The sequence below is a fragment of the Saccopteryx leptura genome, chromosome 1 (genome assembly GCF_036850995.1).
Source record: "Saccopteryx leptura isolate mSacLep1 chromosome 1, mSacLep1_pri_phased_curated, whole genome shotgun sequence".
Taxonomy (NCBI): Eukaryota; Metazoa; Chordata; class Mammalia; order Chiroptera; family Emballonuridae; genus Saccopteryx; species Saccopteryx leptura.
Window position 1 is genome coordinate 93,001,380 of NC_089503.1, and position 17,077 is coordinate 93,018,456.

A 17,077-nucleotide genomic window follows, 5' to 3' on the forward strand; every position below is an offset into this window, starting at 1 on the left:
GAGCCCAAGGTCACTGGCTAGAGCAACAGGTCACTTGAGTAACCTGCTTGAGTTCTCCGGTCAAGGCACAAAAGAGAAGCAATCAGTGAACAACTAAGGTGCTTCCACTTCGAGTTGATGTTCCTCACCTGTCTCCCTTCCCACCTGTCTCTCTCTCCCTCTTATTAAAAATAAAATAATTAAAAAAAATTTTAATGCCTTCAAACAAATGTAGGGGAATAAATTATGTGACAGTAGTTTTTATGAAAAAAGGATCTTGTTGATTAGTTGGCCATCTGTTTAATAAACGTGTAATGTTATGTGACTGCTTAAAGAACCCTAATTCACTTTCTAGGTTATAGGAGAGAAAAACAGCATTCAGGTCACAATCAGTAATGTTGCTGTGGGTGTCGTACTTACCAAATGTTTTCTGTCCCAGTGATGTGTTGTGATGGGGCTGTGAAAGAGTATACATTCAGAGAAGACTGAGCAAGACAGTGAAACATCTGAAAACCACGTCACATGAGAAAGAATGGGAGGAACAGGGGATTTTATTTTTTTAACCCTGGAGATGAGACTAGTATAAATAAAAAGAATCACTATCTTAAAATAAATAGGCATGGTAGGGGAAAGGTGTAAATCCGTTTGCTCAGAGAACAGAATTTGAACCATGTGGTGATAAGAAAACCAGATTTTATTTCAGCCTAAAAAACAAAAACAAAAAACAAATAAAAAATGTGTTTAGACAGCTAGAGAAATTGGAATGGAACGGCAAATCTTGTGAAAGCAGTGAGTTCCTTCTTTTGGCATTGCTTCAGCTATCGGGAATGCTCCCAAGCAGAGGTGTTTGAGGTGTTTATGTTTCAAATTTTATTTTATTTTACTCTACAACTGTCCATGGAGCTTCAGTAAGATTGTGCTTCAATTAGAGCCTATTTGAGCATCAGTATGAAATGAATATGAAAAGTCCTGTTCTGCACACTTCAAGGGAGCAGATACCAAACTATGTTTCATTTTCCTTCACGTGTGTTTCTTCCTTTTTGAACACCTTAGGTTGGGAATCTCTCTTCAAGCTTGTCTTCTGCAAATCGTTGGGTACAGAAACCTTATTGCAGATGTAGAAAAACTGCGCAGAGAACCCTATGATTCCGATAATCCCCAACATGAGGAAATGCTTTTGAAGGTTAGTCCTCGGACATGTTCCAGGCCCTCGCTCGGGTCAGCTAATGTTTACCAGGCATCTGCTGTGTGATAGGCTCTCCGTCTTAAAACGTGAATTTAGAAAAAGTTTCAGATGGGTAGTTGTAAAGGTTGATTTAAAATTTTGTCTTAATTTTTTAACTCAAAACTTAGGACTTTGAGGTAACGTTTTATTAATATTTCTTAATACCCCATCAGGTCATATAAGATTCCTAAGGTTTTGTTTTGACAGCCAGAAGGAGTACTTATAATTGCATATTAGTGTTCCAACAGTTTAAATGCACCAGATATAAACCTTTATCTCCTCTTCTAATATTCTCCAAGTTACACTGATAAATAATCATCATTGCCTGACCTGTGGTGGTGCAGTGGATAAAGTATCTACCTAGAATGATGAGGTTGCTGGTTCGAAACCCCAGGTTTGCCTGGTCAAGGCACATATGAGAAACAACTACTATGAGTTGATGTTTCCCGCTCCTCCCTGCCTTTCTCTCTCTCTTTTTCTCTCTTTCTCCTCTCTCTAAAATTAATAAATAAAAGAAAGAAAGAAAGAAGAGAGAGAGAGAGAGAGAGAGAGAGAGAGAAAGAAAAAAGGAGACTTAGTAAAATAATTGCTTAGAGCTAAAGGGTTTTTAAAAAATCATCATCATTAAGATCTTGGTGAATTTCCCAAGAGGGCTATTGCTGAAGCAGAAACCAACTTCATCTTCTTTGCTGTCTTTTAAAAGTCATAAATGGAAACCCAGGACACTTTGTTGGCTTTCAACACTGTCAGACAATCTAAACTTGAGCCAAATGTGAAAACCTACACCAGTGCACCTCTGATGCTTTCTCAGATCACAAAAGAAAATTGGCTTTTACATCTAAATTCTCACATGAATTTTCTAATGAAAAATTTACCTCTAACACCTGAACCAGCAAGAAAAGTAGGCTTTACCAACTAGTCCACTGCCCATGTCTGACTCATCTTTGTGTCCCCATGTCCAGAGCAGTGCCTACATTTTAAAAAGGCAGTAACAAAATTGGAAGAAAACATTTGTTTAGCTGCCTTAACTTTATTATATTGAACAGTGTTGATAGAAGATATAAATTTAAGAGTGTATCCTGTTGTGTCTTTGTTTGTCTAAGTACTTAAGCAGATGACTCATTTGTCTCCACTAACTACTGCTAGATCAGAAGTGAATCATTAAAAATTAAAGAAGCTGAAATTTTTCTCCTTCCCTTTCTCCTCTGCTTAATTTTAGCCAATCCACCGACTGAGCTTCATTTCCTTTTATTGCCTATTGGTAATTGTGTTCAATGAAATGATCTCAAGGTGGGAAATAAGAGGTGACTGAAAGAAAAATGAGGTGGTGTAATGAGCAGACTGGCCACAAGCACCTGAATAATTCATTCGAATGGCTGAGATGCTCACTGAGTCAGTGACGTTTGGGTTCTTGCAGTGTACCGTCTTAGCTGATCTGTTGTATGTGTGCTGGCACACAGTAGGTTTGTAACAAGTATGGGTGAAAGCTTGAATTATTGTAGTTCATGTAGGAACTTTTGTGATATGACTTGTCTGTGGTCATGATTTGAGTATCGTATGTGTTATCATTGTTTATGGTCATTGCCATAAGATGTAGGGGAGGTAATGGTTGCTACCTTAGAGGTGAGCAAACTACAGCCATTTTAGACTAAGCTCTGATTCACACAGTGAAGAAATTACAAAGCCAAGACTGTTCACCTCTATGTGGGGCACTTTGAGGAAAGGCACCTTTTCTATCCTTAAGTGGTTTGCAATCATTCTAATTGGAGAGATATTGTGCATTTATAGAAATCACTAAATCTTACTATAGAGCACTCCACAAATACCTCTCAAATGTTTTCCAGGCCCGCTATCTTATTCTAGCCATGATCTCCAACTTAGGCCACTGATGCTTCCTTCCTCCTGTCTCCTTAAATACTGTTGGAGGGATTATCTATTGGTAGTTATGTCATCCTATAGGTTAAAAGCTTCAGGATCCCTATGTCTAATAGGAGAAAGCCCGTGCATCTTAGCATGTGTTTTGGACCTTTTGCAGTTTACTTCTTTAAGCTCTCTCCCCTGAGTCCCATCCTGTACAGCACTTTTCCCTCATGCCCTGCCATTTACCTGACCCAGAACAGGCTACGCCATCCCCCAGGCCCAGGTATTTGCTCGTGCTCTTCCCTCTTACCTTTATTTTCATAGCAGAAGCTGCTCAATTTTTGTAAATCCTTATTTATTGAATTTAGAAATCTTTTGTAGCCTCCCCGAGCAAATGTAGGAGTAGGGTCTCTATTCAGTTTATTCAAACCACAAGTATGATAATAACAAAGTCAGTCATAATAAAACGTTCATTGCGTGTTCAGTATGTGCCAATCATATCAGGAAGTGTCACAATACCTTATGGTGAGATATTGGTATTATCCCCATCTTTTAGGTGAGGAAACTGAAGCTGGGCAGTTATGTGACTGCCCAATCTCACACAATTAGAAAGGGCTCTATCCACTCCACTGCACTGCCTCTCAAGGGAAACATCATGTCTTGTTCCCATTTGTGTTTCCATGGGCTGGCCCATGGTTTGTGCTTAACTGACTGAGCTTAGGGTTCTTCATCTTTAAATTGGGTAATAATACCCTTGTTACCTACTTCATAAATTTGTTTGGGGCAATTAAAGTCTGTGGGCCAGGTCTGGCTGGCTACCCATTTTTGTAAATAAAGTTGAGTTGGAACTCCTTCATTCATTCATTTATGCATTGTCTGTGGCTACTTTTGTAACTACAGTGACAAAATTAAGTAGTTGTAGCAATGACTGTATGGCCACTAAAGCCTATTTACTATCTGGACCTTTACAAAGTTGGCCGACTACTGGTTTTGAAGCTTTAATATATTTTCATATTGTTAAGTGCTTTGATTTGTAAACATAGGATATTATTATCAATATTTCAACTGAAGGATAAATGAAATCTGGATTTTAGAGCCTGACCAGGCAGTGGCGCAGTGGATAGAGTGTCGAACTGGGATGCGGAGGACCCAGGTTCGAGGCCCTGAGGTCACCAGCTTGAGCGCAGGCTCATCTGGTTTGAGCAAAAGCTCACCAGCTTCGACTCAAGGTCGCTGGCTGGAACAAAGGGTTACTTGGTCTGCTGAAGGCCCACGGTCAAGGCACATATGGGAAAGCAACCAATGAACAACTAAGGTGTCGCAATGAAAAACTGATGATTGATGCTTCTCATCTCTCTCCGTTCCTGTCTGTCTGTCCCTATCTATCCTTCTCTCTGACTCTCTCTGTCTCTGTAAAAAAAAAAAAAAAAAAATCTGGATTTTAGAATCATTTAAACATGGGCTGGAATAACACTGAATAATATCACTTTATATTTCTGTGGCACTGTCCATATGAGTTATTCAAATAGACATTTCTATTAAACATTTCTAACCAAATTAATAATACAGGCAAAATTTTAGGGGGATTCCTGACTTAATAGAAAAAATATAACCCAGAAATAAAAGATGTTCTCCTGATGGGAAGAGGCAATCTCATGGTGGTTTCAGTGAAAAGCTGATTTTGAATGAGTAGGTAGATGAAAGGCCTCGCCTTTTTGCTCGGCAGCAGACCTGAGACAAGGCAGGAGTGTTCAAATAAGCTGGCAGTAAAGGCTCAGTGCGAAGAGAACAGAGCTAAACAGAGCACAGTCCTGGCGGATAATAGTCTGATTCAGCCTGCAGCTTCCACACTGCAGCTTGTCTCTGCCACGGGAATCACCCTTTTTAGCTCTGGTCTCCTGCTCTTGGCAGGTGGCTCTGTAATTACTCTACTCCCAGTAGCACACTCTTAGATGGCTGGACTCCTCAGAAGCCCCCACCAGAGGCCCAACACCTAAGTTCACATTTCAGGCTGGCTTCCAACATGCAAGAAATGACCTCACCCTTCAGGGCTCCCTGCCTCCTACCCTTAATTTTCTCTGGGACACGCCTATCTATTAGAAAAGAATCCAGTAATTACTTTAAATTATTCTCCACATGAGTGTCATGAGTTTGACAGTCTGTTTTTCCCCCTATTGTGACAGTAACCAAATCAGTTCCTAAAGGGCTTTTAAAAAGAGAGCTTTTCTCTCATTTTTTAGTACTCTTCCAATGAACTCAGAAACATTTTCTGTTCTGATGAATACAGAGCACTGGCAAGTTCTTATATGGATAATATGAAAAGATATTTCTTATTCTCATGTTTCATATTTTGCTTTCAATTATGACGTATTTACTTTCTTTCCTCTGAAATTTTTCTCTCACTCTTTAGATTGAATTTACTGGTTGTGCCACTAAAATAAAATATTATATCATTTGAATAACACATAATTTTGGATTAGTGCCTAAAATAACTTTGATGAATTATAACTCTTTTTGGTTGTTATACATTGTTTTCTGTTGTTGAACATTGTTTTATACTGTGTCCGAAATGTGACAGTTCATCTAGTTCATAAAGCTAGATGTTTGTGTATTCCAGTTGTGCTTAAACTTTAAAATCTATATAGCATAGACTAAGCAATTTAGAAGTTAAGTTATGTCAAAATAGTAATAAGGAAATTTTACTTTTATCTCTAGAGTGAAAATATAATATAAATATTATTAATATTCTTAAATATAAATTTGCTTATATGTCAACCACTATTTATTAGAAAGAACTAAGAGAGTATTACATATTTACACAGCTGTGGTATCTCTTTCTCTCTCAGGTAATGACGTATTAAACTTACCATTTTACAGCACACTTAGAAAAATAGAACTGGTTTCTTAAGCAGTGAAGAACATAGTGCTTAGAATTTGTATTTGTCCATTAATATGAAATTGATTGTAATTGAAACATTTTAAGGTAACTCTTAAAAATAATATTATATTTTGGGGTTGTTTTTCTTTTTTAATTCTTCTGAAGTGAGAAGCAAGGAGGCAGACAAACAGACTCCTGTATGTGCCTGACCGGGATCCACCCAACATGCCCACCACAGGGCAATGCTTTGCCTATCTGGGGCATTGCTCCATTGCAACTGGAGCCATTCTAGCATCTGAGGCAGAGGCTGTGGAGCCATCCTCAGCATTTGGGCCAACTTTGCTACAGTGGAGCCTTGGCTGCAGGAAGGGAAGAGAGAGATAGAGAAAGGAGGAGGGGAAGGGCAGAGAAGCAGATGGGCACTTCTCCTGTGTGCCCTACCCGGGAATTGAACCTGGGACTTCCACACACCAGGCCAACGCTCTACTGCTGAGCCACCCAGCCAGGGCCTAGGTTTATTCTTGAACATTTCTGGCCTTCCTTAGCTAGCTGAGGTTTACTCTTACCTCATTATAAGTGAGCCCTAAGAAATAAAACTCAAGTCTGTTCACTTTTCCTTTGGTTCATAATGCTGCTAAAAATTTTGCTATAAAGTATGATAAACACTTCTGAAGATTTGAATAATGCATGGCCTCAAAATTTTCTGTTCTCTTCTTCCCTTTATTATCTTATATATTTTTGGAGGACTCCAAACAGTTTTTGTGGGTGATCTAATATTGATTAGAAATCAAAAAATATATTTAAATCACTAAAATATAAAAGTACGCATTCCATTGCTTTCAGAGGATGTCATTATCACATGTCATGCAGTCTCTGGAGCACTCCTTTGTACTCTGGAGTACTCCTATGAGGAAATGAGAAACAAAAAGGCAAATAACCTTCAGTTTTATTATGAAATCATTTTTACCTCTGAGCCCCTCCGAAAAGGCCATGGGGTCCCTCCAGGAGAGTTCAGATAATAGTTTGAAAACTGCTGTCGTAGATAACAGAAAGATGATCTGATTTTTAATTGTAATACATTTACATATATTCAACTTACAAGGCTCCTGCTAATGATGTAGTTTACAAAATCTGAGCCCGCAGGAAAGAATATTTATGTGTGTATATCAACAGATCAATTGTCTTTCTTTTCTCCAGTTATGGAAATTCTTGAAGCCCAATACGCCACTGGAATCTCGGATTTCTAAGCAATGGTGTGAAATTGGTTTCCAAGGCGATGACCCTAAAACTGATTTCCGAGGAATGGGACTTCTGGGACTGTATAATTTGCAGTAAGTAGAATGAAGGCGGGTGAGTAAAAAAGTGACATTCAGGTCTCCTCATATTGAAATGACAAAATTGAGCTATTAGTTCTGAAATCCACTTCCAAGAAGACACCAAGAAAACATTCGAGTCCCCTGAGAGATAATGCAGGTTTATAAAATTTAAAAAGCTGCAACCATCTTACTTTTATCTGGCAAACTTCATGAATCCTTTTAAGCAAACCTCAAATTTATTCTAATTTTTTATTATGAAAATTTTTAAGTATATACAAAAACAGAGAGAAGATTATAAAGAACTTGCCTTATACTAATCACCCAGATTCAGTAATTATCAAGGCTTTGAAATATTTGTCCTGTTTGGGGGTTTTTTTTGGGGGGGTAGAAGCATGTTAATAAAAATCTCATACTGGTATTCACTTCCCCCTTAAGCTCTAAGAAACATCAATATTACCTTCCATTGACCCAAACGCCATTATCACACCTAACAAAATTAACAATAATTACTTGATTTCTTCTATATTCAGTCCATACTCAATTTTCCCAGGTCTCTCAAAAATCTCTTTTTATGGCTGGTTTGTTCTAATCCAATTTTATTCAAGATCTCCATATTGTACTTTGTTATGATGTCTCTCTGGTCTTTATTAAAGAGAGCAGTCTGTCTCCCTCTTCCCTCTTCCCTTGCCCCTCTGCCGTGTCATTAATTTGTGCTAGGTTGCCAGTCAATTATCCTGCAAAACGTCCATGGTTAGACTTGTCTGTTTGCATTTATACCCCTCCCTTTTATGTCCTGAAAATCGCAGGTAATCAGAGAGGTTTGAACAGGTTTCGGCTGACATCACAGTGGGAGGCTTGCAGTGTCCCCACTCTCATTCCTAAGCTAAGATGGGTCAGAGGTAGCACAGTCTGAGGGCTGCATTGCAAATTCCCCCGTCATCCTAATTATTTCCTCCTTCAGTGGGGTTCACTGAACCAGTTAAGTAATTGTGCAGAAACTGTTTCTCTAACTCTGTTATTCTTTCCACAATTGTTGGCTAGAATTCCGTAGAAATTCAGTTTCCTTTATCAACAATGGTTATTTGGTTTCTCTACAATATAGGCAGGACAGATGCTCACTAACTAAGTTGCCAATTTTTTGGCATGAAAACTTGGTGTCCTAGTTCCCATGTTAGTGATCAAACAACATTTTTTTACTTTATTTTTCTATATTTTAAATATTATTTGTAATCCTGGTTTTATATGTTTATTGCAATTCAACTAATTTTGCTCATTATTTTTTCATGAATCATGTGTGGTCATTTTCCAAGCCAAAGGGAGTCTTTTTAAGTTGGTTCTTTTATCTTTTGACATACACTATTAGCAAAAACTGTGATGTATTTTTTTTAAGTGAGAGGAGGGGAGATAGTGAGACAGACTCCCACATGTGCCCAACCAGGATCTACCTGGCAACCCCTGTCTGGGGATGATGCTCTAATCAACCAAGCTATTTTTAGCACCTGAGGCTGATGCTCAAGCCAGTCAAGCCACTGGCTGTGAGAGGGAAGGGAGAGAAAAGGGGAGAAGGAGGAGAAGAAAAGCATATTGTTGCTTCTCATGTGTGCTCTGACTGGGGAATTGAACGTGGGATGTCCACACGCCGGGCCAACATTCTATCCACTGAGCCAACCGGCCAGGGCCTATGATGTATTTTTTAAAAGAAATTAAGCCTTAGTCATTTTTGATGACACCCCATTTCCTTACTAGATCTTTACCTTTATTTTAAATTTAGGAAGTTTTATAATCACTCATTCTTTTATGAAATGTTATAAATGCTACATTATTATGTAATGTAAATGAATAAAAAGTAGGTTTTTGATGACAAAGGTGGTGGGACATTTGGCCTTCCACTTAGGAAAATTAAATTAAATCTCTACCTACCTCAATGGCATAAACTGTAGAAGAAAAATCAGTAAATTTCACACATTAAAATTGAAAACTTCAATAAGATAAGCTACCATAAACAAAGTGAAAAGACAAGCCAAGGCTGACACTCACATAAATGACAAAGGATCCATCTCCAGCACTACATTATTCTCTACAGGCTTATTTGTCTTATTAACATGAGGACATTTTCAGATATACTGGACCAAGAAAAATGAACAGACAGGACAGAAAAGAGAAAACCTAGATGACTGACAAAAGTATAAAAAGACATTCAATTTCATTACCAATCATTGCCATGTGTGTTAAATTTGCTGACTTCAGTTTGAAATTTTCTGAGACAAAATTCAAGAGCTTGTTTTATTCTTTAGATTTATGTGGGAAATATATTCACATCAAATTAAATAACCATGCTATAGTTTTATATTCTAGGAAACTTCATTTCCCCCTTTTCCCAAGAATAAAATTTTATTTTTAACATCTTTAAGCTCTATATTCTCCATTCATCCAGAATTCAAAGATCCCAATATTCTCCAAGAAAAATGCATTTGAAACACATCCTTTCTCCTCTAATGTCCTTCTTTCTGTGTTTTTTGGCTATAACAGTCCCCCATCATGTCCCTTCGTCCAGTCTCTTCTGCCTTCTGCAGGGCCTCTTTCTGTCCCCCACCCCCTGGTCTGTAGCCCCTCTTAATAAGGATAGCTTTGACTCTGTGGGGAATGGCAAAGTTTGTAATTAAAATTTCAAACCTAATGGAATCATTCCTAAATCTGTATAAGTTTTACAACTACTCTATTATATTGTCATTATTTTTGGAAATTTTTATTAGGGAACGTTTTTCTCTAAGGAACTGAAACAAGTGATAGTCTCATGCTAGTGTCCCTCTCTGAATCCAAAATGGCCTCAAATTGGATTAAAATAAATGTATTTGACAGGTATGGAGTCATGGTTTTCTTTCCTCCAAATGCAGGTATTTTGCGGAAAGGGATGCTACAGCAGCTCAGCAGGTCCTCTCTGACTCTCTTCATCCAAAATGCAGGTAATTGTTGAAAATAAAAGGTGGATTAGGCTTTATGGATGAGGTAGAATTAACTTCATCTTCTACATGAATCTGTTGATAAGATTCTCGGGAGTAAACCCTCCGAAAGTGAGGCTTAAAGCTCTTTCAAACAAGCCCTTCTGACAAATTCTGAATAAGACAGTTAAAATCTCGGGTACTTATTTGCATCGGTTATACTTGGAAAGGATTATTAAATTAGCTAGCATAAAGAAGATACCTTAGTGACTAAAAAGTTCTGCCTTACAAATACTATAGAATAACTCGAGTTTTAAAGTACATTTGCATATTTACATATTATGCTCTATGTTTGCCTTAGGATTTTCTGTACAGATTGTTTTTGTTGCTATTCAATGAGAACCATAGGTCTGAAACATGCTTATTTGCGAAGTAAATTGATATCGCCTACAAAAAAAATATAACTTCAGGTACTTATGGGATTGAAGATATAAATAAAATCGTTAGAATGAGATGTATTTAAAGGGACAGATAACATCAGTGATGTCCAGGAAGATTGAGAAGGTGGGCAGAGAAGGAGAAAGTAGAGTCTGGAAGAAAAAATTCGGAGACAAAGGGGCGTGATGAGGGAGTGGCGGGAGAATGAGAGTCATGAAATCAAGGGCTCACTGAAAAATGTCTGGAGTTGCTGAGGCCTTTTTTTTTTAATAAAATTTTAAATTCTAAATTATTTGCATTTTCATACCTTTCTAAATTTTTTTCTCTTTAACTGATTACATGAAGGGATATCACTAAAGAGGAAATAAGGTATTTGTTCTTTGCTTTTGTGTTTTGTTGCTTTTATTTCCTTTTAGAATAAGTATGGGCAATAATAATTTTTAGAGAAATATAAATTCATGAAAATTTTTCAAAAAGCAAGAATTTTCTATCTTTTAATTTAATATAGTTTATTATATTTGGGCTGTTTTAGGGAGAAAAAAAAACCAGTTAGACCAACCTGATAGAAAATGTCACAAACTCTTTCTACAACCATGGCTATACCTGGGTTGGAGAAACATTTTGAACATTTTACCTAAAGGCTGACCATATCTCCACACATGCTCTGACCCCACCTGCTCCCCAGAGAGGGACATTTTATGTGGGAGTTCTGTTTCACAGAGCAAATTTGCTCTTCTGTTAATATCTTTCTAGTTTCATTATTATATAGTAGTTATTGTATATGTTTTAGTCATTCATACTATAAGGAGTCCTGCTATTTTGTAATCATGGTTCTGTATCACTTTTTTCTCCTCAGCATGGCAAGTTCCTTGTTAGTGTTAATGTTTTCTAAATAAGTTCTAAGTTTTATCATACCATTCTCAAAATTCAAAAGCAGATTGACTTTGGGGTCCCCTTTTCACTTTACTGTTATACTTAATTCTAGCTTCTATTGGTTAAGTTTCATTTACTTATATTCTACTTCTCAAATTTATATTTATAATCCTTCATAAGATTAAATTATTACTTTCTTCATCTTTTATTTACTTTGGAAAACCACTAAAATCAGCTCTTTTTTGATATATTACATGGTTAAAATTGAGCTACTTTTTTAGCTCCGTTTTCTGAATTGCATAGTTTGGTAGTGCAGGGATTCTGAACTCCCTCTAGTTACAATGGACCGCGGGTTCTTTGTGCACTGTCAGGTAATATTGCCTGGACGAGCCTCTGCCAAAGGACATGAATCCTCCATGGTCCTTGGGAAGAGACAATAAACTTAAAATATTTTTGATTAACTATTGGAGGGAGATTAATTTTGTCTTCAGCCATTTTTAGAGAAAGGCATGCTAATTTTATCTCCTGTGTCAGCCGTCAGATAAGAAGTATTTGAGGGTTTGTGTAATTACTCCTATTTTAAGGAGAGACTAGCATATATGTGTGTATGTGTGTGTGTGTGCGCGCGCATGCACACACACTCACACAGGCTGTGTAGATAAAACCATCTTGCTTTGTCCCCCAAGCTACAAAATTGACTAGATGGAGTTCAAGAATGTATAACTTCAAATCAATGGTAAATGTCACTGAATACAAATCAGAATGTTTTGAAATGTTACTGTCCTTCACTAATGTCTGAAAGAAGTATATATTTACTGATTGTGATATCAACATAGCTTCTGTCATGCCTTGAATATTTCATGTGTTCAACAGGGCAAAGCCTATACATACTAAGGAAAACTGTCTCCTGTCTATCCTTCAGCAAGCATTATATGTTATTACTCTTGTGAACATCCATCTATTGAGTCCTGAAGTTACTTGAGGGATAAAAGTAGATTCAAGTTCAAAAGGAGAATTTTAACTATTAGGGTTGTTTGTTTGAGGAGTGTGTGTGCTTCCTGAAAAGAAGAATTTATTCTTTGGGGACCAGGGTATCCTATAGGTAATCAAATGAGTGGAAGTCCTTTGGCCTTTTCTTACATTTTCAATGCATATAGAGATTTAACAAATATGGAGTGATTATTTTGAAGAGAAAATAGGTGTTTACAAATTCATTTACATAAAGTTTCTTAAATTTCACACACAATTCATTTTAATTTGAATATGAGTTTTTAAGGTAAAAATTTACTGATGTTCTTTGGTTGGTTGATTGGTTTGCTGGTTGGCAGTTTTACTTTAAAAAGAGGTGGCATATTTTATCATAAGTTAAAGACTGTTGCTTTGAAAAATACAGGTAATCATTTACAGTGTAGCAAGTCCATATATTGAAGTTAAATATAAGCTTTGCATTGTGTTTTTGTGGTCTTGTGCTGTGTGTATTACATGTGTGTCTTTTAATGTAATGTTTGCAGTGTACTATAGAAAATTCCTACTTAGATGGAAGTTGAATGCTCATAATAACTCTAGTTTTGAATTTATATTTAGTTCAAATGTTAACCATATTTTTTAGTGTTAAACACTGAATGAAGGTCCCATTAGCCACAAGGAAGCGTGGAACATGATTCCTGCCAACAAGTCATTAGCAATACAGAGGGGGTGAGACGGGGGAGCCATGTGCCAGTACACACAGTAATACAATGCACAGCAGTGTTTTCAGAATACTTCAACCATAGAATCCTTTCTTCAAACAGTCTTAATCAGAAGTTCAGATTAAAAAATGGATTAGGAGTGGAACTCGATGGCATAACCGTTTTAGTTTAACGAGAGGAAATGCCGTAGCACTTGTTGAAACGGAATTTTTAAAACCTATGTGGTATTCCATCCTCCCTCTCTCTTTCTCTCCTTTCCTTTTTTCCTTTCTTGCCTCCTTCCTTTTCTTCATTAATTCAATTATTTATTTATAAATAAATACTTATTTGGCATCTACTGTTTGCCAGACATCACAAACAAAGCTAAGTAGGATAAAAGCCACGAGATAAAACCAAGCATGGGGAACCACGGGAGAGTGAAGTGGCACCTAGTTAGAGGAGAAGGACACCAGGAGAGATTCCATGGAGGAGTTGTTGTCTGGTAATTAATGAGAGAGTAAAAGAGGATCTTAAAGTTTGGCCTTTAGGGCTATCTCCCACAACTGAACTAAAGTGAAATGGGGCATAAGTAGCATGGCTTTAAATAATTCCATTTCTGAGGTCTATATAAATGGTATTGTGGCTTTTCAGTTAATAACATTTTAATTGGTTGGTGTTTGATAACTGAGTTATTGACATCTCTGTATCTAGTCAATAGTTCAACATGCTCATTAAAAGAGAACAAGTACCGCCCTGGCCGGTTGGCTCAGTGGTAGAGCGTCGGCCTGGCGTGCAGAAGTCCCGGGTTCAATTCCCAGCCAGGGCACACAGGAGAGGCGCCCATCTGCTTCTCCACCCCTCCCCCTCTCCTTCCTCTCTGTCTCTCTCTTCCCCTCCCGCAACCGAGGCTCCATTGGAGCAAAGATGGCCCGGGAGCTGGGGATGGCTCCTTGGCCTCTGCCTCAGGTGCTAGAGTGGCTCTGGTCGCAACAGAGCGACGCCCCGGAGGGGGAGAGCATCACCCCTGGTGGGTGTGCCAGGTGGATCCTGGTCGGGCGCATGCGGGAGTCTGTCTGACTGTCTCTCCCTGTTTCCAGCTTCAGAAAAATACAAAAAAAAAAAAAAAGAGAGAGAGAGAGAGAGAGAGAGAGAGAACAAGTACCAATTAGGGATTCAATTTTATTTATTTATTTATTTATTTATTTATTTATTCGTTCATTCAGCAAATTCAGCAAAGCAGAATGGGAGCAGAAAAGGATGGACAAAGCAATTGGGTGAGTGTGGGATTTCAATAAAGGTTGGCAGTCTGCACCAGAACAGAAATGTCCCTGGAGCACTGTGAAAGATAACAGGGATGAAAACCAACTTCTCCTGATAGAAATATATTGTCCAATTGGATTTTTTAAAGGACTTATTTATGGTTTTGGATATATTTATATTTGTATGATTATATATATAATACTACTTTGCCCATCACCAACTACAAGGTTTAGAAAGTTATAACTATATGGAAATCATTTTCAGAAATCATCTTTTATAATTGTATGTGGTGGTATTCTTTTAAGGATTTCTATCAAGTATCAGGCTATTAGATAAAAATTGACTATAGGAGGTTTTTTATAATGCCCATTTCATCTCAAAATAATTTGAACAGAGAACTCTTTCTTTTTAATGTGCTAGGTACATATTACCAAATAGGATTTAAGAACTGTTTAATTTAATTGTAGAAAAGGGTCTAGAAAATATACCCTGAGCATTAAAATACTTATTTTTATTTCCTTCATTTTAGAATATATGATTTATTATAAATAATTTAGTAAATATAAAAAGGTAAACAAAAGTAAATATAAAACCCCAATCTTATTACTCTAATATACCCATATTAATATTTTATAGCATTTTATTCTAGCCTGTTTTGTGTGCACATTTGCGTGTATATATAATAACACTTGGCTTATTCAATATATAATGCTTTATTTACATTCTGCTTAAATAGTCTTTAGGAATATAGTTTTTATTAACTGAATATTTTGCATGAGATTACCATAATTTGTTTCACCAATCACCTGTTTTAGGATATTTGGATAGTTTCCATCTCTTTGCCATTATAAATAATGCTATAATGAGTATTCCTGCATATGAAGCTTTGTCAACTGGTATTGTTTTCTCTCCTATATTTGGAAATGAAATGACTAAGTCCAAGTATATGAACTCTCAGTTATCTTGGTATACATTATTGAAATTTTCTGGTAAATTACAAAATTCAATTTTGATAAGGTAGAAAGGGAAGAGAAAACTGCTACTCAAATAATTATTTAAAAATCAGAGTATCATATTTTTACATCTTATTTCCCATATGTGACACACAATTGGTTTTGTGGTTTACACTTTACAGGTACTCCTTTGCAATCGTGGGAATCAACATAACTGACCTGGCATATAATCTACTGGTGAGCGGAGCTCTCAAAACTCATTTCTATAACATCGCTCCAGAAGCTCCAACGCTGTCACACTTCCAACAAACATTCTGTAAGTGTCCTGTTGCTCAATTAACAATGTGGAGTGTTCTACAGAACACTCTAGACAAGGGACGAAGGGGAGATAGCTTTGTGATTTAGCTGCTTTGAGAACTTTGAATTTCCTCTTTTGGTTTGATTTTTTTTTCTTACATTTATATTTTCAGGATTTATCCTCTTTCCCAGCCATTGCATCCTATCCAATGTATTTAAGACATCTTGGTCTGATTTAAGACATCTTGGGTATCTCTCTCCCTTTGATCCAGCGTGGCATTGGCATAGCACTTAAGAGTACAGGCTCTCAAGGCAACCTGAGTCAACTCCCAGATCAATGTTTACTAACCTCTCTAAGTCTCAGTTATTGCATCTATAAAATGAGTCTTTTCTTTACGAGCTGTTATGTAGATAAAATGAGATGAGGATAAAAAGTTTTTATTGGCTAGCCCCATAATTAGTGCTCATTGAACATTAGAAAGAGGTATGGGTTTAGTGGGTGGTACTGATCTAGATCTCCCCAATGAAGTAGCCCAGCCATGTCATTCTACAGTCATGCTCACAGCCACCAAACCCTACCTATGTGCTCAGAGCTCCCAATCAGATTTTTGTCCAGCTAGCTTTTTCTTCAGTCAAACATATTCACGGACAGCCAGTGATTATCAGATGTCTGAATGTGGTAGTTAAACACATATCTTCATATTCTTTCACACTCTTCCCACTAAGAAGTAATATTTATTTGTCCTTTTCACCCCTTGAATCTGGACTGACTGTTGGTTGATCAATTGAGTATAGCAGAATTGACACTATGTGACTAAGTCAGAAAAGGCTTTTGTCTGGTTCTCTGGGACTAAGCCACCTTTGGAGGCATGAACCACTGTGTAAGGGTTCCAGTTCCTCCTGTTGTGAGGAAGTCTAGGACACATGAAGCAGCTGACTGTAGGTGATCTGGCTGACAGCTCCAGATGCAGTCCCAACTGATATCCAGCATCTACCACCAGACATGTAAGATGTCTCAAAATGGTTCCCACCACCAGCTGTTAAGTCATACCCAACCTTCAGGTCCTCCCAGTCAAGACTCTGAACATTGTGGATCCATCCCTCCAATGCCCTTCCTGAATTTCTAACCCACTGAATTCATGAGTATATAAAAATGGTTGTCTTAGGCCACTGGATTTGGAAATAATTTATGAAGCAGCGCTTGATAACAACAAACAGTGAGAAAAGCCTCAAGCATGAAAGAGAATGAAACAGCAGAAATAAAGTCACTCAAAGGAAATAGAAACTATACATGGAGAAGAAAACTTCAAAAATCTGTATCATTAATGTCCCCAAAATTATAAGAAAAGAAATTGCAACTATGAAACAGGAACAAGATGCTATAGAGCAGTG

At 37.3% G+C, this 17,077-nt stretch overlaps 1 protein-coding gene across 5 annotated transcripts in view; it reads left to right on the top strand.

The window, feature by feature from the left end:
• Nucleotides 1-17,077, top strand: part of ELMOD1 (ELMO domain containing 1) — a 79,914-nt gene that overhangs the window by 44,897 nt on the left and 17,940 nt on the right. For 4 of the 5 annotated variants that reach the window (XM_066371593.1, XM_066371592.1, XM_066371595.1 and 1 more), the window contains 6 exons: nt 1,033-1,162; nt 7,140-7,273; nt 10,153-10,221; nt 10,981-11,004; nt 14,399-14,449; nt 15,571-15,704. In XM_066371593.1, coding sequence (XP_066227690.1) covers nt 1,033-1,162; nt 7,140-7,273; nt 10,153-10,221; nt 10,981-11,004; nt 14,399-14,449; nt 15,571-15,704 — 542 coding nt within the window. The remainder of the gene's footprint in view (nt 1-1,032; nt 1,163-7,139; nt 7,274-10,152; nt 10,222-10,980; nt 11,005-14,398; nt 14,450-15,570; nt 15,705-17,077) is intronic. The other variant, XM_066371596.1, reaches the window with a different exon arrangement.